At 41.6% G+C, this 26858-nt stretch overlaps 2 protein-coding genes across 4 annotated transcripts in view; one reads left to right on the forward strand and one right to left on the reverse strand.

The window, feature by feature from the left end:
• Nucleotides 1-5: 5 nt before the first annotated feature.
• rnf32 (ring finger protein 32) lies at nucleotides 6-7502 on the forward strand. Of its 2 annotated transcripts, none has more exons than XM_040043754.1 (7): nucleotides 6-185; nucleotides 795-910; nucleotides 1000-1142; nucleotides 2550-2707; nucleotides 2822-2930; nucleotides 5957-6124; nucleotides 6920-7502. In XM_040043754.1, the coding sequence occupies exons 1-7, from the start codon at nucleotides 118-120 to the stop codon at nucleotides 7148-7150; spliced, it is 993 nt and encodes a 330-aa protein (XP_039899688.1). In that variant the 5' UTR covers nucleotides 6-117; the 3' UTR covers nucleotides 7151-7502. The 2 variants fall into 2 exon arrangements, with proteins under 2 accessions (XP_039899688.1, XP_039899687.1); XM_040043753.1 differs by having other exon boundaries at nucleotides 129-185; nucleotides 676-910; nucleotides 6920-7499.
• A 2625-nt stretch (nucleotides 7503-10127) lies between these two features.
• Nucleotides 10128-26858, reverse strand: part of lmbr1 (limb development membrane protein 1) — a 39458-nt gene continuing 22727 nt past the window's right edge. The window contains exons 10-18 of one of the 2 annotated variants that reach the window (XM_040043751.1): nucleotides 23737-23826; nucleotides 22528-22604; nucleotides 21989-22066; nucleotides 18090-18163; nucleotides 17742-17832; nucleotides 17045-17111; nucleotides 16504-16662; nucleotides 12470-12631; nucleotides 10128-12016 (exon numbers count right to left, since the gene is read on the reverse strand). In XM_040043751.1, the coding sequence (XP_039899685.1) occupies nucleotides 11931-12016; nucleotides 12470-12631; nucleotides 16504-16662; nucleotides 17045-17111; nucleotides 17742-17832; nucleotides 18090-18163; nucleotides 21989-22066; nucleotides 22528-22604; nucleotides 23737-23826 (884 nt within the window). In that variant the 3' untranslated portion in view covers nucleotides 10128-11930. The remainder of the gene's footprint in view (nucleotides 12017-12469; nucleotides 12632-16503; nucleotides 16663-17044; nucleotides 17112-17741; nucleotides 17833-18089; nucleotides 18164-21988; nucleotides 22067-22527; nucleotides 22605-23736; nucleotides 23827-26858) is intronic. The other variant, XM_040043752.1, reaches the window with a different exon arrangement.

Genomic DNA, 26858 nt, shown 5'->3' on the forward strand with positions numbered 1-26858 from the left:
CTGTATTGTGCAGTTATTAATTAACCACACAAAGTTGAATCCGTGCCGTTTTAGTTTAGAAACTATCGACAGCCAATCAGAGGCACTGATGGGGCTGAGTCTTTGGTTGCTCTGGCGATGCGGAGGGCGGGGACTGGTAACCCGGTAACCACCGAAACACTGCTGATAGGATGGCATTGCGGAAGGTTTGGGTTTTAATTTCAGCTCCTTTTCACCCAGATTTGTGATATTATTTAAACAAAACATTGTAGTTTGCTAATCTGAAAATGTAGTTTTCTTCTACTTCTTTGGTCCTTAGACTTTGACAGACTTCATTAGCTGAAGACTTGAAACTGGGCACAGTGGCTGACAAAATTTCTCCTTTCTGTGGCTTTCTGTAGCTCCATACGGGATAAATAAATAAATATATAAATATATATATATATATATATATATATATATATATATATATATATATATATATATATATATATGATGTCTATGTAATTTCTGGATTACCTAATAATCATTTCCTCATGCATTTTGCTGTTATTGTAGACAGTATAGCTCACAGTGTATTCATTTTTGTTTATAGCTTTGTGCTCATCCTCACTGAGATAAATAATTCTGCATTCGCTGCTTTTGCCCAGCTATGCATTTACTGAATGTAACTGCAGCAGTTCACATATTTTACAGAACTTAAAATCCAAAGCAAGCAGCAAATTGGTAATCACCTCAGCTGCTTTCCAAGACCACATAATGCGAAGCCTGCTGCATCCAGATTTCTCACTTTCTGACCCTTTGCGGAGACACAGTAGAGGCAAACATCCCCAGGTGAGAGAAGGAGTGGAAGAAAGGGATCTGCAAAGGCGACATGAGCAAGAAGAGAGAGAATACGTGCTTGACCCTGCTCCACCGCCGTTAACTTTAGGTAGAACAAACAGTTGGGGATTTTAGGAAGACTAGGATATGAATTATAACTATTACTTCAAGTAATTTTTATTTTAATTTTTTTTATAGCTCAAAAGTTAGGTTTGGTGGCCTCCCCTAGAGAGAGACTGACAGAGGATGAGTGGACCCGGGTCAAAGAAAGGTCCGTTCAGCAGGAGGAATCAGCTCAGCCCTGTGCAATATGCAGGGAGGAGTTTCAACTCCAGCCTCAGGTACTCCCCAACACAGTGGCTCCTCTTAATTCCCTGTGTGGGAGCTCTTTTTTCCCCCTTTTCTTCTTACTTTTTTTTTTTTTACTGTATTCTGTGTCTGGCCTCAAGGAAGCCTGTGTTTCCCTACACACACACACAGACAAACACACGCACAACCACACACACACACACACACATGGAAACACAAAGCATCCCCCTCGCCCCCTCCTTCTCCCCTGCAGTTCCTGTATGTTCTAATCTGTGTAGACAACTGTACAAATTTACCCATACTGCCTTGGAACTCAACTGTGACGTGATGATGTAGCAATCAGTGTGTTACTGTGAGGGTCATTCGGTCTTTTACACCTTTCCGATCCCCTTTTAAGATGCCAATCTCCTCAAGAATGCGGGACCAGAATAGACGCCTTCACAAAGAACAGTTGCCATAGATGCGCGTGTAAATATTAGTTTGACTCAGGGGGAGGAAAAAAAAAAGTTAATTAGAGCCTGCTAACAAGGGAAAGTGACAAGAGGGAATCTTTGTTGATCTGGCGTTTTCTTGAAAGCCTTCATATTGTAACGATTGCAATTGTGCTGCAAATCTTATGTTGCATTCCAGCGTTAATGTGACACTTGAAAATGCTTACGACAGCAGTTGTTGTGAATCGTTCGTGTGGATTGAAGCATTTGCTCCTCTCTGCAGCTGATAATGTTTTGATACTTACCGCGAATTGTTTGCAACACTGCAGGAATAAAATAGCAAGAGCTCTTCTGCTTCCCAAATGTTTTATTTCACTTCTATATTGTGTGTCTGATGGCAAAGTGCAGCCTGAAGCTTTAGAGCGTAGAGAGAAAGAGAGATGTGAAATCGCTCTCTCTCTGGTCTAATGGCTTGTCGAGCTCCTGGAAATTGTACACTGCAGGGGGCCCTTTCACTGGTGATGGAGTGTGTTGGTCAGGCCAAAAACAATGGGAAATCAATACGCCTCCCCCCTTGCCCTCTAGAGACCTGAGTAAACTGGTTTGTGTGCCCAGCCCCATAGCTTCAGTGCTCTACTTTCAGGCAATAAAGGAGTCCCTCTTACAGGTAGAAGAAGGCTATAGTCCAGGTCCCTGTTGGCCCACTGGGGGTCATGCTGACTCCTTCTATCCTCTTGGTAAATAACAGTAAAAGGCAGATACAGGTGATCACATATGTGCTTGAATACACACAGATTTAGCATGGCTTAAACCTCACAGCCACACACTGTATGTGTTCATAATGCAATCAAGCTTTCCTTAAAACCAATGTGCATTCAGCATCCTTCAGGCTGGAGACAAGTCAGCACCATATATTCAGTCCAACCGGGGAATCTGAGCTGAACATTTTAGGTCAAGATTTTTGATCTTTTTTTTTTTTTTGCATGTTTTCCTTACTGTTCTTTTCAGGTTTTGCTATCCTGCTCTCACGTTTTCCACCGAGTGTGTCTGCAGGCCTTTGAGAGGTTTTCTGGGCGGAAGCGCTGCCCGCTGTGCAGAAGGGAGCCATATGAAACACGTGTCATCAACGATGCAGCTCGCCTTTTCCAACATCGGTGTGCCACCAGGTAGGGGCGATAAGCTAGTAATATATCTTTAGAGAAATATATATATCGGCAACACTCCCTGGAATTTGGATGTGTTGTTACATGGGTGTCTTGTCATGTGATGTATGTGTTCAGGATACAAGCGTACTGGCGAGGTTACATGGCTCGTAAATGGTACAGAACTATCAAGAAAACCATCTGCCCAAAAGACAAAAGGCTGAGACGTCAGTTTTTCGAATCAAGGGTGAGATAAACACGGCAGGGATGACATCACAATGATCCCAGCAAACAAACATAAGATCACATCACAGGGCGTCAAGCCTCCATTTTTTATTTCTTTCTTTCCACATTTAACTCGGACATTCTTTGACTGTGTAGCTGGTCAAATAACGGCCGCGATGACTATCACATCTTGAGGGTTCAGGCGTGGGTTTCAGGGACTCGCTGACCCCAGTGCTAGCACACACACACACGCACACTTCTTCACCTGCTCTCACCCTCTTGAGCTCCTTTGATCTTTTGTGAATCATACACTGTTTGTCCACGAATGTGAAGAGAGTTTTGTGTTTTAGTCAAACAGTCTGGACATTCCTGGGTCAACACAACTGCACCAGGTCTCGTGTGTATGCTTGGGTTGCTTTTTCTTTATGTCTGGTGTGTGTATGTGTGTGTTCAGTCCTGTCACTGGGTAATATGGAAGAAGGGGAAGAGGAGAGGGAGGTGAAAATGTCTTTGGATGCTTGCTGCAGTTTGTGATATGTTGAAAGCTAAGGTGGACTCGATAAGAGGTCATTTTTACAAACCCCTGACCACTGATCTCGTAATCTGTCAGGGAATGGGGTCGTTTGACTCTGAAGCTGTGTCGCTTTCATGACGGCTCTCAGGAAAAGGGAACATTGCCACCTAGTGAACCTCCCCCAGCTAAGGCCTTGAATGACCAAAGGCTAAACGGGTCACCATTTTTCTTTACCAAACATCTGTTTGCAGAGTAACCCCTCGTGAAAATTCATCCAGCAGCCATTGTTTGTAATAGATAAAGCTCCAACGCACGTATGTTTTTATGTCTCTATGGAGTGTTGCAATCATGCAAAGTGCTCCTTTCCTTCCAAGAGGCTGATTAAGCACAAGTGACAAATGCGTGAGGGCCACACTTACAATGTGTCGTAAGGGTCACAGTGTCCCACCCATCCCCCTGTCCGTCTCCATCTTCTCGCCTATAAAGCGTCCCTACAGCTGTCACATAAACAAAGACACAGCCTTTACTGAGGCAATTAACTCTGTTCTAACACATTAGACCACGTCCATGTGCACATTCTCAGGATGGAGTCAGCTGTATCAGCTACTCTACATTCAAGTTGTGTGATTCAGTGGTTGTGGGTGGTCATGAGATTGTCTCATATCTTTTGTCACACCGAGGATGATCTTCAAGAGCCGCGCACCGCAGCGCTGACAGGTCTGATTGACTTGATTTTCAAGAGGGAGACTTATTTGCTTAGCTGACTGTAATGCAAACAGGCGTGTTAGCGCTGAGCCGGGACCTGTATGAGTGGGAGAAACCTATTCTCTCGGTTTTTCCTTATGATAACACACGGCAATAAAGCATCTTTGTATCATGAAGCTACAGGTGTTCCCGAAGGTGTTCCTCAGAAAAAAACACTGACAACAACAGGCCAGTTTCAGAACTCTTATCAGCTTATCCAGATGTCCAGCTTTCAATTTTCGTCCTGTTTCGGAGGTCCGACCCTGAGTCAACACATTACCTCGAGACAGTTCCGACAACTACGTGGATTGCTGTGAGATAACGTAGCGTGCCCCCCTCCCCACTCTCTTGTCTGCATCGACTGTGGAGCGAGGCAAAGTTCATCAGAGGCTGAGCTGTTTGCATTGACTGTCGAAAAAAAGTCCGCCAGCCACATAAAACCCTCCATCCGAATGCTTAACAGTTGTTTAATTAGTGATAAAAGCCTAGCTGTAAAGCAATTCTGATGTCACTGTGGCAGGCTAAGGGATAAGGTTTGTATTTGTGCATGTATGAAAGCAGGTGCTGGGCCAAACGCTCCTCTGCTGTTAACGCACTTACAAATTATTCTTACTTTTGCGAGGTGCACAGACCGATAGTGTGACTGTCTTGTGATTAAGTGAATCGCTGGAGGTTTAAGACTATTGATCAAACAAGACGAGATTTTAAACACATCACCCCGAGCTTGAGGAAGGTCTGATAAAAATTTCTGCAGTGCATCAAATCGCTTGTAGCCTGCACGAAGACACGATAGTTGTTGAACTAGTTAAAATATTCAAATCAGAAGGCTTTAAATGAATGTACAGCCTCTTCATATTTTCATTGAGTATGTTTTAATTGTTGCCTAGCAACAGCTGCTGTAAATGGGAGAAGACAGATGAATTCTGTGTAGATAGACATCATAATAATAATTTAAAAAAGACTTTAAAATGGTCAAACTGACAATTGAATAGCTGACTAAATGCTTCAGAGAGAGGAGTGAAGACGCTGTATTTAAAGTCCACATCCCTCTTTGGAAAATGTTGCCCACACACCAAATAATATCCAAAATAGAAGAATTTGTGGGGCATGCGGGTAGGCTATGTTTTACTTGGTTTAAATGCTGCTTCTTCACAGTAGTATTCTTGTGAAGTGATACTGAATTTTTAAGTAGTTAAATTTAAAGTAGTTAAATCACAATGGACTCAGTCTGTGTTGTCTATGTATCGAAAAGGAAAGCTCAATTCCACCTGAATAGACAGAAAACCGACCATGACATGTGATATATTCCATCTAGCTGAGAAAGATAAAGTCATGCTGGTTAAGCTGATCCAGAAATATGGCTTTGGAACAAATATCAAGAAATCAGAAGTTGCTTTAGAAAAGAGGAGTTCGTATTCAGTCGTTTAGATTGAACAATTACTATGCAATTGGTTTGACTGAGTGTCTGCCCAGACGGTGTGTAGCAGTTTGCGTGTGCGTCTGGTGTATGAAGCAGAAAAAAGTGTAAGTGATATGTGTGTTTCCATGTTTCCCAGCACCCTCTTCCTTTTTTTTACTGGTTTCCATTAATTCTCCATGCTAGTGGGAGATGTGACTGTATCGATCTGGCTGTTTAACAACTGCACCCTGTCAGCGTGCCTCAGCCATTACAATACACGCACACATACACACACAAACACAATTAGCCTTCGCCGAAAACACGACTCTATTGTGCGGCTGAATGAAAACGTTCGCATCCTTTGTGCCGCTAAAATGGTTTTTCTAATTAGTTGCAGGAGTTGAATGACAGCTTTGTCCGATACTGTCACACCGACACGGAGGCTTTTCTGAGTGATATCGACCGCTCGCTGTCATCAAGCAGACGAGTGTTCCAGCAGCTGGAGAGAAAGAGCGTCTCCGAACCTCAGGAGAACGACTGGGACCGAATAAAGAGCCAGGTCAGGGGGCGAGATACACTAGAAGCCGCTCGTATCATTAAACAAGGCTCCATAAAAATATCTAATCCGGGTCTGATTCTTCTTCCAGCCTTGCCTTTCCCTTGACAAGTCAATGCTTGCAAGGGGACCACAGCATCACAGCTGCAATACAGAAAGTACATATCTCTCAGAGGTGATCATTCATTTTTACCAAATGAATGTGAGTGAGTAGGCTAATAATCCTCTGTGTTTATCAAAAAACACGAGCAAGTCTGATGATGCACGGCAGGCTTTTCATCACCTGGCCTACTGCGGAGGAACTGAAAAGACATTAAGATTTGCTGTTCCTTAAGGCCCCATTGTTGGCTTTCATTGCAGTCAGTGCCATTTTTCCATAGAGGGAGTGGGGTGTGTGCAAAGAAGATGTCTGTTTTTTTTCTTTATCTGGTGTGAAAAGGTTGAGCACAAGGCAGGAGTGGCTCAGCCTTGACATGAAGCATCAAACGCTGAATGCGCTTTCAACACATGCCTTGCACCTTTTTCACGGGTACAAACTCTATAAACTGGCGTGCAGCTCGTTATGAAACATTAAACAGCGGGCGCATGCTGGCCCTTAAATACAGGAAGCTTGCCTTTGGTGAATCCATGCATGTGATGCTTTGTTTTGCATAAGGATCGCTGATAAACGCATTATTGCTTTGTGTCCGATCAAACCTGTCAGGTTCTGCCAACAGAACCTCAGTGTCCTCTTATTGTGCAGGTACATATTAAGGCCAGTTCAAGAGAATTCATGTTATTTACTTCAAACTCTTACAGGTTATCCAGAGAGGTGTGTGGGACTGCCCCATTTGCCTGACTGCACTGAGCAACCTCAGCCTCCCGACAGTATCGGCGAGATCCAACCATCAACAGCGGAGACCAACCGTGCTCCTGTCCTGTTCCCACCTTTTCCACCAGCTCTGTCTTGAGGCCTTTGAGGCCTTCTCTGCAGATAGTAGACCTTTGTGTCCACTGTGCAGATCTGCGTACCACAAAAAACCTATCTAATAGGGTGGAGAAGGCAATCTGGATGACTCCATGTGGGTCGCTCAATATAAAATCAGAATTAGCTGTATAAAATACTAAAATAAAATAAGCATTTTTGCTGAAGCTGTGCAGAATTATGCTTCCGTACAATGAATATTCTCTGGGTTACAGCCTCTACATAGAGGTGGGATCACAAACTGTTTAAAAAACACATTTTCAGTTTTGTTAGAAACCTCAACCAAATCAGTTTTTCTCTGGGAAACTTCTTGAATTTGTTCCAATTTTTGTTTTCCTTCAACCAACTTTGAACCAGTATCACAATTTTGAGAGTTGCACAACTGCACCAATTTAATGTCTGTGACACAGGGTAGCAGAGTGGTAGCCTGGATGTTTTATCTGTTTTCTGATCACTCGAGAAGACTTCAAATGTCAATATCCCTTTCCACCACATCACAAAGCTATTCGATTGAGATCTGGTAACTCTGGAGGACTACAGTGAATTTTTTTTATCATGTTCAAGAAACCAGTTTGAGATGTTTGAGCTTTGTGACATGGTGTGTTATCCTGCTGGAAGCTCCCATCAGTAGATGGCCACACTGTGGTCACAAATGGATGGACATGGTCAGCAACAATACTCAGGTAGGCTGTGGTATTTTATCAAAGCTCAGTCGGTAACAAGGGGCTCAAAGTGTAGCAAGAAAATATCTCCTGAACCACTACACAACTAGCAGCCTGTACTGTTGATGCAAGACAGCAGGGATCCTGACTCTGTTATCTCCTAATTACGGCCTAAGTTTGGTGAACCCTTGTGAATTGTAGCCTCAGTTCTTAGCTGACAGGAGTGGCATCCAGTATGGTCTTCTGCTGCTGTAAATATCTGCTTCGAGGTTCAAAATGTTGTGCATACAGAGATGCTCTTCTGCATACCTTATTTGTAATGAGTGCTTATTTCTTATCAGCTCGAAGTAGTCTGGCCATTCTCATCTGACCTCTGACATCAAAGCATTTTCATCCAATGACCTGCTGCTTACAGGATGATTTCTTTTTAAGACCGTTCTCTGTAAACCCTAGAGATGGTTGTATGGGGAAAGTCAAAGCAGATCAGCGTTTTCTAAAATACTCAGGCCAGCCCATTAACAACCAACAACCAGTCAGTCACTTAAATCACCTTCTTTCCACATTCTCATCCTTAGTTTGAACTAAGACCACCTTAACTAAGTCTACAAGCCTTAAAGCAATACATTTCTGCAGTTTGATTGGCTGATATTTGTATTACTAAGCACCTGTACCAAATGAAGTGACCAGCAAGTGTACATATTACACTGACTTTGACTTCATATTGTGACACTTTGAGTGGGTGTAAAATTGCTTTGGCTGCAGTTTTAACAGAGCATAGAGATGATTTTGAGCCCCGGAAATCTCATGAGGTTTTCACCTATAATTAAGATGTTATGAGGGATAAAAAAAAAAATTTAAAAAAAATAAAAGACGAATACATAAGGCAAATTGAAAAGTGTCCATATTAGACCCACCCTATTATAGTATGCAAGCAAAATCTTGCAAAGCTTCATTAAAATGCTACGGTTTATGTACAATAAATAAATAAAACCAGCTGATCCTGAGGGTTTCAGGTAGGGATAACCTAATCATCTATCACAGTTAAACATTAAATATGAAGCTGGAACCGACAGGCCGTGATCTCGGCATAATCATGCAGGGTGAAGAAGTGAAGCAGACTAAAACCACAACTAAAGCGTACATAAAACTCTGCATCGCTCACGTTTACTTTGTGCATTAAAAAGAAACACGAGAGACGTTATTTACCAAACAGCAGCTAGCCCTTGTGTAGTTGTGCCACCGTGAGAGTTAACAGGCAACCAGCAGCTGTTGTTTGACAAGACATAATTATAGCGCGTAGCTCCCCATTAAACCACAAGCTATCTTTTCATTGCTTATTTATGGATTAAACAAGTGAGATATTATGTTGGTGAGCTTTATAGGTGCCATTTTTCTTTATATCTGAGGACGGAGCTAGGATGGCTTCCCAGTCTTATCCTGAGCAAAGCTAATAACATCCTGCCATCATACCCACAACACAAATATTACAATGGTGTCATTCTTCTGATCCAACACATCCACATTTTCACCTTTTATTATGGGAAGGAAAGAAACTGATTACTGGACAAGTAATAGGTAAACATTGAAGTCACAATTAGCCAACGACCGCTGATGACCTGATTGCCACAGTGACAAATGAAAATAAGTTGAAGCATTTTCTTTTATTTGCAAACACACAAACATCGAAAAGAACAAAACATTACATTACATTTAGCAAACTGAAGAATTGTTTAAAAAAAAAAAAAATACATTCACAAAAAACATGTACCAAAATTACATGCAGGGATCGAGTGTCAGATGGAAAGAAATGAAAGCCTGCTCACTGACATTTCAGAGCAATTTTCAAGTTTTTTGACCCCCACCCCTTACAAAAACCCCATTAAACAGATTTATTGTAAATGCAGTATGCAGAGTTTGATTGTGATGCTTTATTAGGGGTGTGACACTTTCCTGCAGTGTGTAGCTGAGTGGATGGACGCACGGGTTTAACCTTTTCACCCAGATGAAGAATTATTAATTTTAATCTCTAACCCATCAGTGTCACCCTTTATTGACCTACCACATTAATTTGTGCCACAATGGTATTTTTCACAGTATGCAGACATCAGCGTGCTTTTACTGGAAACAAATAAAATGACAAGAAACATACCAGGACATCTACCTCAAGTTTCTGCCACTACACAACTTGCTCTCTTGATATAGCCTTGATCACAAATCAGACACATGGGTGTACTTTGGATTTGGGATGAAAAGCCGACATAATCACCATTTACAAAACATTCTCAGGTCTGATTGGAGAAATTGGTGTCAGTGAGTTTTTTTCCTTAATTCCAGTCTTTGTAACAACATCAAATTGCAGTCAGTTTTTGGTGCAAAAAAATTCTCCTTCTCATTTCGATTGCATATACAAATCCAGCTTTTTTTCCCCTTCTTTTCATCACTCTATCACTTAAACGACCATGAAAATACAAAGCACACACGCACACACACAAACATCATCATCATCAGATCACTCTAATCTAATCTCGTCTCAATGGAGCTGATGTGACATAAACATTCATGGCAAAAAGAAATGGCTTCAGACTAGAAACTCTGGCATACAGGAGATCACAGTGGAACTGTCTACACGCTCACAATGCCCACGCACACACGCACGTGTGCACGGACAAAAACTCCACAGAACCTTAACATTAAGCCTGCGAGATGCTTTTTCGTATAAGGCATATAAGGTGGTTCTGGAGACAAAGAACATCACAGTTCAGAAGATTATGCAGCAATACAACAACATGTAAAAGGGGCCTGAGTCACCTAGTCTTTCTCACAGCAACAAAGCTGGATGTTTTCTTACTCATGCATTCTGTGTGAAGACCTACAGATTTGCATTAGATGAAGCTGTTTATAAAAAAAATATATATATAGGTATATGTACAAGAAAATACAGAATGCTTAGTGATTCAGACCCTGGGTGCGAGCCCAATGTTTACATCCAAAATAGGTATGAAACAATGAAATATGTACATGTGTATACAACATTTACAAAGAAACGTGACCATTTCTGTGCCCTGTATAAAAAAAAAAAAAAGTTTCTTTCCTTCCTTATTTATTTACTTTTTGAGGATTTTGGGGTGTGGAATAAGCAATATTGCGGTGACATTTTCCTCCGATGTGCATAAAGGAATACAACCTCGTCCTTACTTTCAAACCTGCTCATTGGAAGCGAAGTGAAATAAAACTCCCACATAGTTTCCCCATTTGTGGAGTCGCTCAAGTCAAATCTGGAGCACCCAAAAAAAAAAAAAGTTCTTATCCTACTTCATACAAAGTAATGACATCATCAATAAAGTTAAAGCGCACTTAGAGTAAAGCCAGATAAAATGACTGATGACAGTCCCGAGTGCTAAAAATTTGAGGCCCTTTTATTAAGAATGACAGTGCCTAATTCACAATATGTGAGCCGTATTGATGCTGTGCAGTTTTACATACCAGCCGTGATGAGTGGGAATAAATGACTCGTCCTCACGCTTCACAAAGCTCTTGGTTATTTTTCACATTTTTTGACAAACTGACACCTCATTACGCCTGTATCAGTTAACATTAGAACAACAACAGCAAAAACCCTCTACGATTAAAGACCCTTGAGTGCACCCTGCCTCACTGTCACAGACACACTAACAATAAAAAAAAAACAAAAAAAAAAACAAAAAAAACTGTCTAATTGAATTGTGTAGGTGAAATTTATGTTAGTGAACACAGAGGTAAATGTAAGACTCTGGTTGCTTCTGTGTAGTGCGGTGGTGTAAAGGTTGTAAGAGAATGGGCAGAGGGAGGGAGAGAATGCCCCTGAAGCAAAAGATGGGTGGTTTGAAGTCACAGTCGTGGTTGAGGTCAACTTCAAGGTCACTGCAGTGATGCCAGTCTATTTCAATCCTCAGTCTCAGCCCTGGCCCTGTCCCAGCTTCCATCCGAGACGCAGAGGATGGAATGTCACGAAGCTAAATTGCTCTCAGCCTCCATTTGCAGCATCCGTCAGACACTGCCTGGGTTTATTAAGTTCCTTCCAATCCTTTTCACCTTTCAGCAGTCAGGCAGTACTGTCGAAATATCCCTTTGGCTGCATTTACGTGTGTAGGTGTCTGTGCATGTGTGTATGTGTGTGTATGTGTGTGTTGATCTATCGTCCCTTTCACAGAGTTTTCTGATGCCCATTGGCCGAGAGCTTCCCAGATTCAGGGTCTGTGGGGCTGTTTGACAGTTGCAATTTATCCAGACCTGGGCAGTGGGAGATAAGGCAGAAAAATCTCATTAAAAAGCCTCAGACTTTCACTTAGACAGAAGTATTGATGTCCTTTTTCCTCCCTCGGTTCTTCTGTCTGGCATTTTCTAGCCCTATCCCACCCTGTGTATCAAACATGCAGGGCCCGTCACCACAAGCCTTGGGGACTAGTCTCATCTTCTGTCACATGTCAGTTCAGCGACACGCTGGACGTGTTGCTCTATCAGAGAGAAATAAACACCATTTCTCTCCAAAGCTACCAACTAGGTTGGATTTGTCAGCGTCTCAAAATTAGGATTAAATTGAGCAGTCACATACTATCAGACAGACGTAGAACCCACATAGCTGTACTGAGGCACGTGAAAGACTACGCACTGTCCTGTACTATATACTGAAAGCTGCTGGTTAGAAACTTTTAGGATATGTACAGACCCTGTTGATGAATTTACCTAAAGCCTTCAGGAGCTCTTCCCGGACCGCTGAGGTGAATTTCCTCACGAGACAAAGTGTTGTCACAACTGCAAACAGCAGGTTGTACGAAAGGACGATGTAAAAGTTTCCCAGCCAATTAAATCTGCCAAAGTCTCCCAAAAGATCAAACCTGGTGATGCCTGTGAAGGACAGAGACACACACACACACACACACACACACACACACACACACACACACACACACACACACACACACACACACACACACACACACACACACACACACACGCGCGCGCAACTGGGTTACAAATGAGGTTGACATTCATTCAAAAATGTGCAATTTCTTACTCAGAACCGTGACCTTTAATAACTCTTCACACAAAGCTGTGATAACCAAGAGTCGAAATGTTTTCTCCTCAGCTGAATTCCACAAAATAAACAAAACCCTGAGAAAAATGAAGTTCATCTTTCCAAGGCTCCTTCTGACAAGACAAGTATTGTTCATAAGAATTCTTCCTAACAAAAGCAGAAGGCTGCAGCAAACTTATGAGCCTCTTTGAAAATGTCATTCTCCCCAGGCCCATCTTTTTCAAAAAGTAAAAAAAGAAAGAAAAAAAGAAAATAAAAATCTGAAAAGGGGCTTATATACAAAAACAATTTAATATGGATTACAGGAATAAATACATTTCTGACTTGTAATAAAAAAAAAAACTACTTGTAATAGCGTTGGTGCACTTTGGGTCCGAGACCAGCCCCCTGTGTTGTAAGGTGGTACAAAAACAACTACTTCAAGAACTCCACAGATTCACACCACTAGTCTTCACACATGCAATTCTAATTTCTGTTGACAAATCTGCACATTTCCAAGCAGATTTATGCCCAAATCTGAAAAAATAAATAAATAAATAAATAAATAAATAAATCAAACAAAAACTAACCTACATTAGGTATTTCCACCCTCTTCAATAACCTATTGCGAAGACAGAGCGTGCCTACTGAAATCTCAAACACTATGGACAATTCATATTTGTCCAATCTCCCCTGTAAGGTCAACTCGTGAACCTCTAGACCACTTTTAGCACTGCTGTCACACTGCTGTGAATATGTCATCATGACCTTTGTGCATCGTTAGTCTTCAATTTGTCTCTATCGACGGCCACATTAACACAGTTTACGTTAATGAACTGATATTTCAGCTGTGTTTTACCATTTTGCCAAACTGACGGGAATCCAGTGTCCAGTGCAGAGGTATAGTGGTCACATCACGACTTCAGGGAGTGATCTTAAAATCGACCACGCTAAAAGCGATCCAGAGTTACACACGAGACGGCCTTGAAGGGAGGTCATCCAAATGTACAGCGTGTAAGAATTCTGATTTGGTTTGGACCAAAGCAATTTCACTCAGGCTTGGGTAAACATCCACTGACCCACTGCATGGCAGAGTTGCCGCTTATTTTTATCACTTGGCTGCATCTTGGTTAATGTGAGCACAATTCTCTGAGGAACATAAAAGGATGGCGAGCTAATTATAGCAGCTAAGGTGGCTTGCAGGTGGACTTCATCTCTCCTTCAGACAAAGACAAAGGAGCTCCCTCTTAGCTCTACACTGCCAGACCAATTTCAAACCATCTGTCACAGCTGATCACATGCAGCTTGGAAAGCCATCAACACCCTTTTGTTTTCCTGCTTATCCATCCATGTGTTCATGCACTCTAGCTGCGCCATCCCACAGAGTACTGTGGGGAGATAATTAAGCTTTCAATAACCTGTGTGCACAGATCTGTTTAATGTTATTAAATCATCTTCTCCTATGTTAATTTTGCATGCAACATTGATGAAGGAAATTACTGCATCAATATTTAAAGTCCAAGTACCATAACGGTATCCTGTCCTGCTATCTGTAAGCAGAAATCACATTGACATGCATCAGACTGAGGACGCCCTAGTCCCTGGACATTCAACTTCTCCTGTAACATCTTCACAACCTCTGTCATCAATTAGATTGGGCAATCGATTCAGCGTCTGGAGAGATGTATTTACAGCCGCAGTAAGCGGTTTGGCAAGCATCAAGGACCTTTAACAAAATTGCTTGGGAAAAGATGGGGAGAGCGATGATGGAGACCCCAGTCAATACAGCTAGCCACTGTGGTCGGGCTAAATTCATTTCTAATGCCAAAGGTTTTAAACTTGGGTTAGTAATGTGAGAAAATCTAATTGAGGGTTTCAAAAAAAAAAAAAAAAAAAACCATTTCAGTCTCTGAAATGTCGGTAGGGAGACGGAGACATTATCATGCTGCTGTTCAGAGCCGTCAGGACGTTACACTGCGTTTCCATCTTCACTCTGACCCTGCCTCAACTCAGCAGAGACCAACATGTCATGCAGAATTTGTCAAAGTTTTAAATATGAATTGGTGCAAAGTAAAACCAAGCCATAACGTCTGGTGATATTACCATTAATCAAGCTGGATTTGATGGTGATGCAGCTTAAAGTGCACAGAGAGAGACATTAAAGTTCACCCAAACATGTGTAACCTGCAGAGGTGGGAGGGGAGGGTGGAGCTGGTTGTGATGTGCATTTGGTGTAACTAAACATTTGTTACTACACTATTAAACATGCTGCGTGCTCTAGCACAATTCCCTTATCTCTTACACAGTGCATATTTACCACCCACCGACATAAAAACGCCTCACGTCAACACACGAAACCCTTTCTTGTCTCTTAACATCTCACTTCGTCACACTCAACTCTTTGCACGTCTTTTTTTATCTTGTGCTGAGCGGCCTTTTCTCTTCAACTCTGTCTCATGCATTTATTCCTTTTCATCCATTCAGTGTCACAAAGCAGAACCTGTTGATATTTTGTAAAGCTCCCAGTGAGTCACTGTATGCTCACTCCATCCTATTTTCCCACTCTGTTGCTCACACACACACGCACACACGCACACACACACACACACACACACACACACAAAAGTAGTGCTATTTAAACAGCTGTGCTCTGCACTCTGCATGTTTATTAGTGCCATTGTGATTGTGCTACTCCTGTCATTTTTATTCTGCCTGCACTCTTTTCTAACATCACCATGAGAGACTGTAGGAGAATTCAACTCCTGTGACCTGGTGTTGGTGGTAACAATGAAAATTGTTGTGGGAGAGGAAGATTTAATCTTTCTTCTTGTTTGTGCCAAGGACACAATGACAGCTCTGATAAGTCTGTAACCTACATTTCAATCATTCAGTCGTAACACAGCAAAAATACCAGCTTCTGTAAAGCTCACTAATGAGCATGCTGTATCTTGTTTCTTTCATTAACAAAGTCTGTTTTTGGTTTTTGGGCAGGAATATTTCTTGTCTGTTCTGCATGTTCAGATTATAAAAGGAGATACAGCATGCTGGTCTCAGCCAGGATAACCCTGAAAGAGAGGTTTTGATCTTTTTCAGGTTTTCCTTGATAAACCAGCAGTTGGAACTTTTGCATCGTTCATTTGGTAGTGAGAGTGGACATGCTTATAGCGAGGACAAGCCATAGACCAAAGTTAGTCTGGGAACCCATCAGCTTGCCAATAACTTTGTTCTTTACACACCAGAAACACCAACTGGAATAGAGGATAACTGATACCATGACCAAACGCTGTTCTGTCCACCAGAATGGATCTGGATAATTTAAAAAAAAAAAAAAAAAAAAAAAGCTAACAGAAAACAAACTGATCTGTAAATGATAGCGGTTTATAGAGATTACACCAATGGGCCTTACTGTCGACCGCTTTCTTTTTTAGACCATTATCCTTTCTTTGAATGCAGAGTTTCTTTTTTTCCCCCTTCCAATCTGTATTTCTATCAGTGCAGTTTACTCTGTCCCTGGTGCTACCTTTTCTGCCCTCTTCAAATCTGGAAAACCAATTGCTGCTGGTTGCACATTGCAAAAGGGTTGGCCTGTTCACAATATTTAAAACTCTGGTATAAATCAAGTTGGATTTTCCCAGCCTTGCATGTCCTCCCAAATTCCAGCTTTGAATCACATAAACTGTAGTGTTGGTTGGTGGATTCTCACTTCTTTCAGACAGAGCAAGGCGAGCTGTTTTTGCCTTTAACCCTCGATTATACTTTCCACATCCAGGAGTCCGCTTTGGTCCGCTCAGGTCAGAGTGGCAAATTTCATCAGACAGTGAGCGCAAGGGTCCATGCAGATATCCATGTGTCACCACAAACATTGGTCAAGGGAGAATTTATATTACAATGCATCAACTACACATGCACCCTAGGTAGTGGACTTCAAGTACAACAGGAAGAACTACCCAGCTGTCAGTGTCCACAATGGACAATAATCAGGGACTTACATTTTCAAGCTATCAAACTAACAAGCTACAGCTTCATATTTAGTGGGTGGACTTGATCACCCACTATTAATGTTTTCATCTAACTCTAAAAAATGTCCTCTCTTTTTGAAAGTTGTCAAACTGCTGCTATTTAATCCTTTAATGTGTCTACAAAAAATTGGCTCTGAATGAAAAAAGAAAAAGCAAGCTGCACTCACTCTCCTTACCGCAGGCAAAAGAAAATACAAAAACACTCACATGAAAAAGCATACTCACCTAGTGTTCTGGACATCACTGGCAAGGCTGAGCTCAGCACCAGGATGGAGACACAGCAACCAATGATCTGCAAATAAGACCAAATAATCAAACCTCCGATTTTAGCCCTCAACAAATTACATGCAATTTATAGCGAGTGTGAAGCAGAAAAAGCACCCATTGCACCAGCAGTTTTAGCCGTGATGTGCCCACACACATACACGCCACTTGATGATAAATTGGTTCCACATATTATACAATTAGTACCTCTGAAGATGCTCATTATGAGGTTCCCTCTATTGTCCTTTCAAGTCCTTTCACTGAAGCATCATGCTAGTTAACAAGCCTCACCACTCCCAAACTCATTACCAAGTGAATAGTTGCCACCCAGCCCCCTTCTCCCCCTAAGAAAAAAAAAAAAAAAAAAAAAACCTCACTCTCCCTCTGATGTACAAGAAAAGAGCTTGCACTTTGCTGGTGTTTACGCAACTTACAAACAAATATTGAACAGATCAACTAAGGCCATTGAGGGGCCCGGAGGAAAACAGTGAGCAGCAGGGACAGAGAAGACAGGAAGGCGAGAGCAATGAAGACAGAAAAAAAGACAGGGGAAATAGATGAAACACAGGAGGGGGCAAACACATCAGCACCTTAGGAGCAATTTCAGCACCCTTGCCCCCACTTCACCCCACTCCCTGCCTTTCTATCCCATCTTTACCGTTGTCATGGTTGTGTCATCCTTCCTGGGAGTGAGTCCCTCAAAGACACGCAGACTGTAGAAGCCAACGACAGAAGACACCATCAAGTAGCTGTTCAGCAAATCAATCAAGGAGCAAAAACACCTTGCTGCAAGTAGAAAGCAGCTTTTCTTTGAGTCAACTTTTTATGTGTCAAGGCTCAACCTTTTCAGGTATCATAAAGGGTGATGAAACAACGCAACATGTTTTCCGGAAGGTGTTCAGCTCAACTATGTCCTGGGTAAACAAAGCTGCCTTGGCAATGTTGCTCTTGGCCATGGAGCATGTTACTCAGGCCACAGACAAAGGGGAGGTCACTGAAAGGATACAATATGAGGACAATCTCCAGCACTGCCTGAGCCACACCAAATGTGGACAAAGAGGTGTTCCCAATGGCTCGATCCTAGAAGAGAGAGACAAATAGAAAAACAGGGATATTAAACATCCTACACTACCCTTCAGACTAAAACAGATCACAAAAATGACAACACTTGGTGTTGTGTATGACTGCAGACATGAGCAATTACAGAAGACCTGCAAAAGTAAGTACGTGGTGCACGAAGAATTTCCCTACTTGAGAAAGACAGAATCAAATTGGCTAAGTAATGAATGGAACAAGATGAAAGAGGCTCTTTGCAAATCACTGTCGACCATACAATATGTGAACAGGTGTTCAAACAAAAACGGCACATTGCTTACGGTAAGAAGAGTGTACAGGCTGAAAGCATGCCAAAAACATAAAAACAACTAAACAAATCCTTTAGCAAATACACTACGCGAACCCCCTCACCCATCCTCACCCCCTCCAACCCCTAAGGCCTTTTGAAAGTGAAGCAGGAAAAAGACATACATCCACATACACAGCACATACCAAGCATCTGAGTTGTCAAATGCCAAATATTTGCTTTTTTCAGACTTGGCACCCAAGACGATCCTCCAGAGGATTTGTACATTTAATGGGGGTATATACACAGTACTTCACACAAAGTTACCTAAAACTCCCCTAAAAGTGTTTGCTGCAAATTCAGATTCTTGCTGATACAATAAACATATCTTAACAGAGCTGTGCAGCACTAATCCAGTCATTTTATTTATTTATTTTTACTCTAAATCATAGAGTACTGCATGTACAGTTAGAGTACAGAAGTGCAAGGCAAATGTGCTGTTACTCGTCATGCAATATGCACCTACAGCATATTAAACTGCACAGCATATATTTGGTGTGCTGCCGTGGTTTCTGTTTGAGATTTGCATTTGTATTCTTTTTCCCTTTCCCACTTTAAGTGTCTTTATCTTGATTTGTTTTGTAAAACGGGCTGCAGGGGAAAAAAGGAAAGCCTGACAGGTTGTTTCATGCCTTTTTATGCAACTGTCATCCCTGGGAGCTTACTGCAGAGCCATGGTGCAGTGCCCTCTCTCTCTTACACAGAGAATTAGCAGCATTAGCAGACAGAATCTGATGTCATTTATTAATGGAGGGAGGGCATGCATTAAGATGGCGTGTGCACTCGCAATAAGCATGCACGTGCGTACACAGGACACCTAGCTTGTGCTGTGCACCTCCTTTCCATTCGTCTTTACATTCCGGTAGCAGAAAGAGTGACGGATCGTGTGTTACTGTGTGTGAAAGAGCGGGATAGGGGTCCATAGAGGGAAGGGTCTATGTTCCAGTCAACTCACACTGCACATTAAGACTGCATATTGAGGCTGATGAGGCCGTCAATGCCATACATACATCTATACTTCACATTCTTACTTTGTACCAAGTTTTTTTTTTTTTTTTTTTTTTTTAAATTGTATTTAATTTGATTTTATTAACACAGCTACACATGCACCCTATGATTAACATATTTCAAGGCAGTCCCGTAAAATATTCTCATATTTTTCATCTTTCGTATAGTCAAAGCCATGTCCTACTCATGTATCCAGTTGCCAACAACCTAATTCCAACCTATAAAAAATTCTAAACAAGTGGGAGAAGAAACTGTTCAGATCTCTGAAGTTGCTTGTGCCCATGTAACAACCTTGAAACAGCAACTGCGTTTCAAAGTTTACTTTTACAGTCATACTCATTTAATTTTATTTACATGGTGCCAAATTTAATAACAGTTGCCTTATAGCACTTTAAATTGTAAGGTAAAGACACTACAGTAATTCAAAGAAATCCTGCCTCCACCCACCCACCCCACTAAGTAGGCACTTTGCAAAAGTGGGAAGGAAAATCTCCCTTTTAACAGGAAGAAGCAGGCTCAGGGAGGGGTGACCATCTGCCGCAACCAGTTGGAGTCTGAGGGGGTTTAAGTGACAGACATTTGTAATCCATACATTTCACCGAACTATGAGAGGCTGCCGTCATTTAATCTTACAGAATTTCTGAAATGTAAATATTAAATATACATATAATAAGCAACAAGCAAAGACTTAATATTCACATACATTTCCAGATTTTTAGATAATCTTAAAGCCAGTTATAAAGTGAAAAGGGTGTCTGGAGATGGGAGGTCAAGTTGTTAAATACATGCAAGGATAAATGCGTTTGTATGTCCTCTCTGTGCCTATGTGGACTCTCTCCAGGTACTCTGGCTTCCTCCCACAGTCCAAACACATGCATGTTGGGCTAACTGATAATTCTAAACTGGCTGCAGGTATTCATGTAAGCGTGAACTGTTGTTTATCTCTACGCAGTCGCACCGCGACAGACTGGTGACTAGTTTTGGGTGTATTCTGCCTTTTGCCCCACAACAGCTGGGACTAGCATGACCCGGATCTGGACAGGCAGAAGATGGGTGGATGGATGCAAGCCTTTGTGCATTTGGACAAGGGCAACTTTAGTTGGGTGAAAATTACTGTCCAGCCACAGTAATTGCCTGTTTTGCAAAATAGAGTGTCAAGTGCAGTGGCCACCAAAAAGAAGGGCCTGTAGTAACAGTTTTATTGGTGTCTCTAAGTGCTTGTTCATAAAGCTGTAAATCCCTCTGTCCTATGACAGAGGCAGTGCCAACTTCTCATCTATAGCCACCTGCGTTTCCTCTCTGCTCGTCATCCTTTTCTTTCCCCACTCCTCGTTATCCTTCTCTATACCCATCCACTGCCCTGTAAAGCTGAGCGGTACACTGCTCAGTATTCTAAAGACTACAGCAGGATGCTTAGCTGGAAGGGAAGACAAACACTGACAGGGCACTTCTATTGTGCTCTACTCCCATAACAATCAGGGCCTCATTTGACTTTCCCACAGTCTGAGTCTCTCTTGCTCTGGCAGTACCTTGTCGAGATGTCAAACCTCTCTCTCCCCTCTTATATCACATTCTCTCCCCTGTCGTTATCTTTTTCCAGACAGAGGGCAGAGGGAATTTCTGTGCCAGAGGGGCACAGTCTGAGAGTTAGAGGATAAGGTTAAAGAAGCATGATAGATGATCTCATATCAGTATTGATTGTTTTAGGAAGATGAGATGGCCCCTCCTGCTCGTAGATTTGTGAGATCAGAGGTGTGGCATCCATCCAGCTCAACATAAAGCATAAACCATTTAGTGAGGCCATACTGTCAGGGAGGACAGCTTCAAGCTACATGACAAGTGTAATTTGGGGGATTTTCTGCAATGTGTCATGCCAAAGAAAACATCTCTGCTCAATAAAATAATTGGAATGTCGAGGGCAGCTCTGTCAGATGCCCGCGAGATGCAAAATGAAATGAGGGAGAAATAGGATACATTATGTTGCCCCTTTTCAGACAAGAATGCAACCACAACTGCACACACATGCAAGCACACACATGCACGCATCTCTGTCACTGCAGATGAGATGAGATACAAGGAGCTTAAAACACATTGCATGTTAGGCAGAGATGAGAATCTCAGAGCCATTCCACACTTGCTGGAATGGCTGTTTCACAGTAAGAGCCCTTCACTTGCCCCCGTCTGCATTTGCACAAGGGAGGAAAAGCAGCTTATTCACCCACTGAGGGCAGGAGACACATAGCAACCTCATTGAATCTGCACACTGCTGTGAAATGACTTTGAATGAGCTTCCAAAACAAAACCAGAGCCACAACGTTGAAGCCTGATTAACATCTGGTCCAGTCTTTTCTTCCAACGTGCACCTGAGCATATCTGGAATTTGATTTATGTCTCCGCCAGGGACAGGGCAGGCCCGATAGGCAAGCCCTACTGCAGTTTACATTCTAGGTGTGTGATGGTGTGAACGCAAAAGCCTAGTTAGACAGAAGGCTTACTGTGGATCCCTTTGGCATGGCAGTCTCATCTACTAGAAGATAGAGGATGTTCAGTGCCACCAGAAGAACAGAGATTGTCTGCAGACATAGAGGAAGACAAAAATTTGTTCACACATGGTATAATTATAAAAAGATTGATCAAATCCTCCAAGTATCCGGCATCATGATATAATTGAATGCATAATAACAATCTTGTAACTGTAAACTGTGCCAAAATTGAGCTTCTCAAAACTTAAACAATTTGGGGGTTGTGCGATGCACGTGCCATGCCTTGCACATGGCCTTTCTACCTTATCTAACAGTATCAGACGACATAAACAGTATTCACACACTGTAATTTATTTAAAATCACTGTTGTTGTAGGTTGGTATTCAGCATTGTCTTAAAACATCCATTAAACAAAAGTAGTTTCCCCACCCAGACTCTGTGGGAAAAGATGGATTTTGAGGTACCGTGTTACTCCCAGTGGATACCAGCCAGGCTGTAAACGTCATGAGCAAACAGTGTGGGCCTAATGATAGGTCAATCTTAACACTCACCGTTCCTGTGAGCAGGATCAGCATCACTATGGGATACAACAAGTTCTTCTCCCATCCCGATGCCTTCTTTCTTCTCTCTGTGAGGACATGAAAGCACAACAAAGAGTGAGTTTATTTATTTTAAGAAATGTATGTACGATGAACTAAACTCCATTACACTTTCCACTACTTGTTAATTAATCAGCTCATCAAAGAACCTACTGCAACCACAAGCCCTCTGGCTTTATTTACAGGGTTTGTACCGCTTTGTTTAGTAAAACATATCGCGAGTGTGTGGGCTGAGCACAATCTCAGCTCTCATCGCAACCGCCCCACCTGCAGGTAATATACATTTCATAACCTTCAAAAATTACACTCTTCCTCTGTAATTAGCCACACTCATCATTGCCTTAATTAATGGAAAAAAATAATAACTCCTGGATGAAAAGAAATGCTACAAAATTAATTTTATGATTTATATTTAGGAGAAAATACGTATGCATGTGCTGGGCGACTTATGCCTCTCATTCTTCTAAGCCAGATGAAACATTTCAGCTTTATATGTACCTCGTATTTCAACGGCTCATTCATCATGTTTATAGACTTTGCTGACAGCCCGTGGACCACAGGCACTATGTCTTACAGACATCAACTGTCCTCTTACAATGTGTATGTGACTGCCCTTTAGTATTTGCTATTTTGACTTCTTTCTCCATTTCCAACCTTGTTACTCCTCCTTATTCTCAAAGTGCATCCACCCAGCCTGCCCAAGAAGTTTGCCAAGTGCACTTTATATGCACCATCCTTCTAAATTAATGACATCACTAAAAGGCTTGGTACAATATAAAGTTTGCATCTTGTCCAATATCCTAAGTGCCTTTGTGCTCTCCTACCCCTCCTACCCTGCTCCCCAAAAGGCTCAGGCTTCATTTATAATATCCTAAAATGGATGGGAAATTATCAGGCAGTTCTGGTCCAAGTCCAAATTAAGAAATTAAGGCAGATGAAGAGAAAGCGGCTGCCTGTCAGCAATATGCAAAAAGCTAAGCTAACGTCTGTGGCATATATCTCCGAGATGCAAAACAGAAAATGAAGAGAAATGATGCATATCATTTAAGGAATAAAACCAAGGGAACAGAAATAATAATAATTTTAAAAAAAACAACTCAAATGAAAGGCAGCGAGAGAGACAGCGAGAGAGTATAAAAACTACCACATACACATACTTACCCAATTTATTCCTCTGATTTCTAATATTGTCCAGTTCTTTGTTGAGCTGGTGAGCAAAGCTCCCTCTGGTATACGCGTGTGTGGAAGACCCTGTGAAAATAAAAATATTCAAAATGTCTGAAACGTGCTGTATGAGCACATGTTGTGTAGGGATAATATAGAGCTATGTTTCTTCTCTTAAAATTTTTTATTTCACAGAAGACAAAGAAAAAAAAACGATGCCCCTTTTGAAAGGTTTGGCTTTTTTGCTTTGTTAAAACAACCTAAATGACTATCAACAGCAAAAATAACTCACTGTTTTTGTTGCAGCTATAATGTTGTTTAAACAGACACAAAGCTCCTCTTTTGGACACCATAACTTGGAAAAAAAAAAATCTTCTCTTTTTTTTTTTTTTAAACTTCCCTTAAATACTTAAATAGACGGAGAGGATGTTAACCTCTCCCTGTATTCATCCTACCTCAGCATATGGTATTTGACTTGTCTTTATTAAGCAATCCCATCAAAACAAGTAATCCTGCACAGAAAATAACAACGTGATCTCAAACAAGTAAAAATAATCTCTTGTGTCAGGAGCTGTCTAGCACATGCCACAACTGGTTGAGTGGGCTGGATAAGACAGCAAGGGATTCTCCAGGAAAACCACAAGGCCAGCTCATTTAAGTCTAATTTATCTATTTTACTCTGTTTTCCTTCCAGCTTGACGCACTATCACAGAGGCCCCTCGAAGCCAAAGTGGAAGAGTATCCATTTGCATCCCCTCGGGTGATTGGCAGATCAAGACCAATTAGTTCAGTGTTACACCGTTACTAACGTGCAATAAAAATACCATCTTTCATCTTTGTTACAGGAGTGAAGGACCAATCACTTTGATCAGACCTTCTTCTTCCCTCTGTTATTATGTCACGCCCTGTCTGGATGGGTTTAAGTAGGTAAAAGAGGGTGAGATAGACGCAGAGGTGGAGAGTTAGCAGTCTATGCCCGTCTAAGGATCTGAGCAAGGGAAAGTTTGAACCCTCCAAGCAAATACGCTCGGAACACAACAGGAAATGTCATAGATAGTTCATACATAGTTCTCTTTTTTCCAGAGACAAACTGAACACTTTGCCTCGGGGGAGCCAAATCTGTTCAGCTGCAAGTGAACTTATCCTTTACCTACGTGCACTGCGTATTTGAACAAGGCCTGACGCATCACTGACACATATAAATCCTTGCTGAAATTTAAAAAAAAAAAAAAAAAGTTTGTGTGGGGGTTTTTTTTTTCTTTTTTAAAACCATCCATCCAAAACAATACTTTACACTGAAAACAAAGGACAATAAAATCGATTGTTCAAAGCAGAGAAAGGGAAATGCTTAGATTTTCAACTGCAGTATCTTCAATGACATCACTGCAAACCGAAGTTAAATATATCCTTCTACTCCTTCTGCTGGCAGCGTCAAGTATAAGACTGAGTTACAGCAAGGCAGAGATGCTGAGTGGGGCTTCTGGCAGTCAGGAAGGCCTGGAGTAATTCAACATATCCTCTCCAACCTTCTCCACAGTCAAAAAATTACGTCATTCACAAATATGCTAAACACCATGCTGAGACAACAGAGGCACTGGCAAGGTCATTGTGCCGCATAGCATCTGGACGAGTGCTCTGTTTTCAGCACATCAGGGTGGTGAGAGGGCAGTCTGTACAAGTGTGTGCATCGCTTTGCCTGTATTGCAGTATATTTATGTGTGCCTGGTGCCGTTTTAATATATTCTGTTCTTCACTATGAAACTACTGAAACAGTATATAAACTGGTCCTTGTAAACTTTGACAAGCACAAATACAAGTTTTTTTAGCCTCTCACACATCTACCATGTGTATGGAGACCTGCAACATCTGGCAGTACAAAGGACAGTTTAGGATTATGTAGCAACAGAAGTGAAAGGCTTGTTATGGAACTAAAAACTGAATTAAGTTACTTTCTGTAACTGAGGCAATGCAATCAATAGTGTCAACAGGACGTTTTATATTTGCTGTGTCTCTCCGACATCATAAAAAACCCCAAACATTTATTTCTGATACAATGCACCATTATTCTTGAACCTTGGTTCACATTGGCTGCACATAGCAGCCATCACTAGGTGCTCCTTTTGAAGCAATGTTGATGGATCTACAGCTTTGACTTCTATATCTGGAATCTGAGAAAACTATTGTGAAAACACAGTGTACAGGAATTAAGATATAAAGACCACTGTAATTTCTGCTTTAGCACAACAGTAGCAACAGTGATGATAGAGACGAACAAGGACTTTGTTAGGAATTCAACTTTTTGAATGTCAACTTCTTGAAACCCATCTATTAGTTTTTGGGGCTTTTTTTCTGGTTATAAATGGAATAGTTAAAAAGCCCATCAAAGAAAACACAGATTACTGGTAATCAGACTTTATCATTGGGGTTTGCATGCAGAGATAAACAAGTGGAGTAATAGTCAGTATCTCTTGCTTTGCTCTGACCTTTTTTTCTTTAAAGTTTGAACATAGAGAAAGTTGAAGAGCAGCGAGAGGAATCGCAGGCTGACTCCATCCTGACTTCTGTGTCACCACACTACTTGTGCAGTTGGGATAAATTCATCACCCTGCATACATTTAAAAGCAATACAGTAGGGGTGCAACAATGTGTTATTACTTGTAACAATTGCTAAGCACCATCCATCTTTTATCTGGACATTCTCCTTTTAGGTTCATTACGCTCGTTACAAGAAAAGCAGACACACATTGCTAATGAGCCGGTTTAAACCACAATGTCGTGATCAGCAACACATAAACTACCAACATGTCATTACAAATGGGCAATTTCATGCCACAGGAGGACAACAAAGGACCAGACATGTAAATAAACATGAATGCATCAACTGATTAGGCTCAACAGTCCACATCTACAACCACAAACTTTCTAAGATGATAATTTATTAGAGAGGCCTGATGCAAAGCGGACACCGGTGAAGCAAGAAGACAACATTGCTCGTCTTTGGAGTGTGTCCCGTGAACTGTTCCTGACCTGCTCTCTACTTAATGCCCTGAGCAGATCAAAGGAACCACGCTTAGACGTTCAGTTGCACCTAACTATGACCATGAACAATGAGTATTTGC

The sequence above is a fragment of the Simochromis diagramma genome, unplaced genomic scaffold (genome assembly GCF_900408965.1).
Source record: "Simochromis diagramma unplaced genomic scaffold, fSimDia1.1 OVJJ01000602.1, whole genome shotgun sequence".
NCBI lineage: Eukaryota > Metazoa > Chordata > Actinopteri > Cichliformes > Cichlidae > Simochromis > Simochromis diagramma.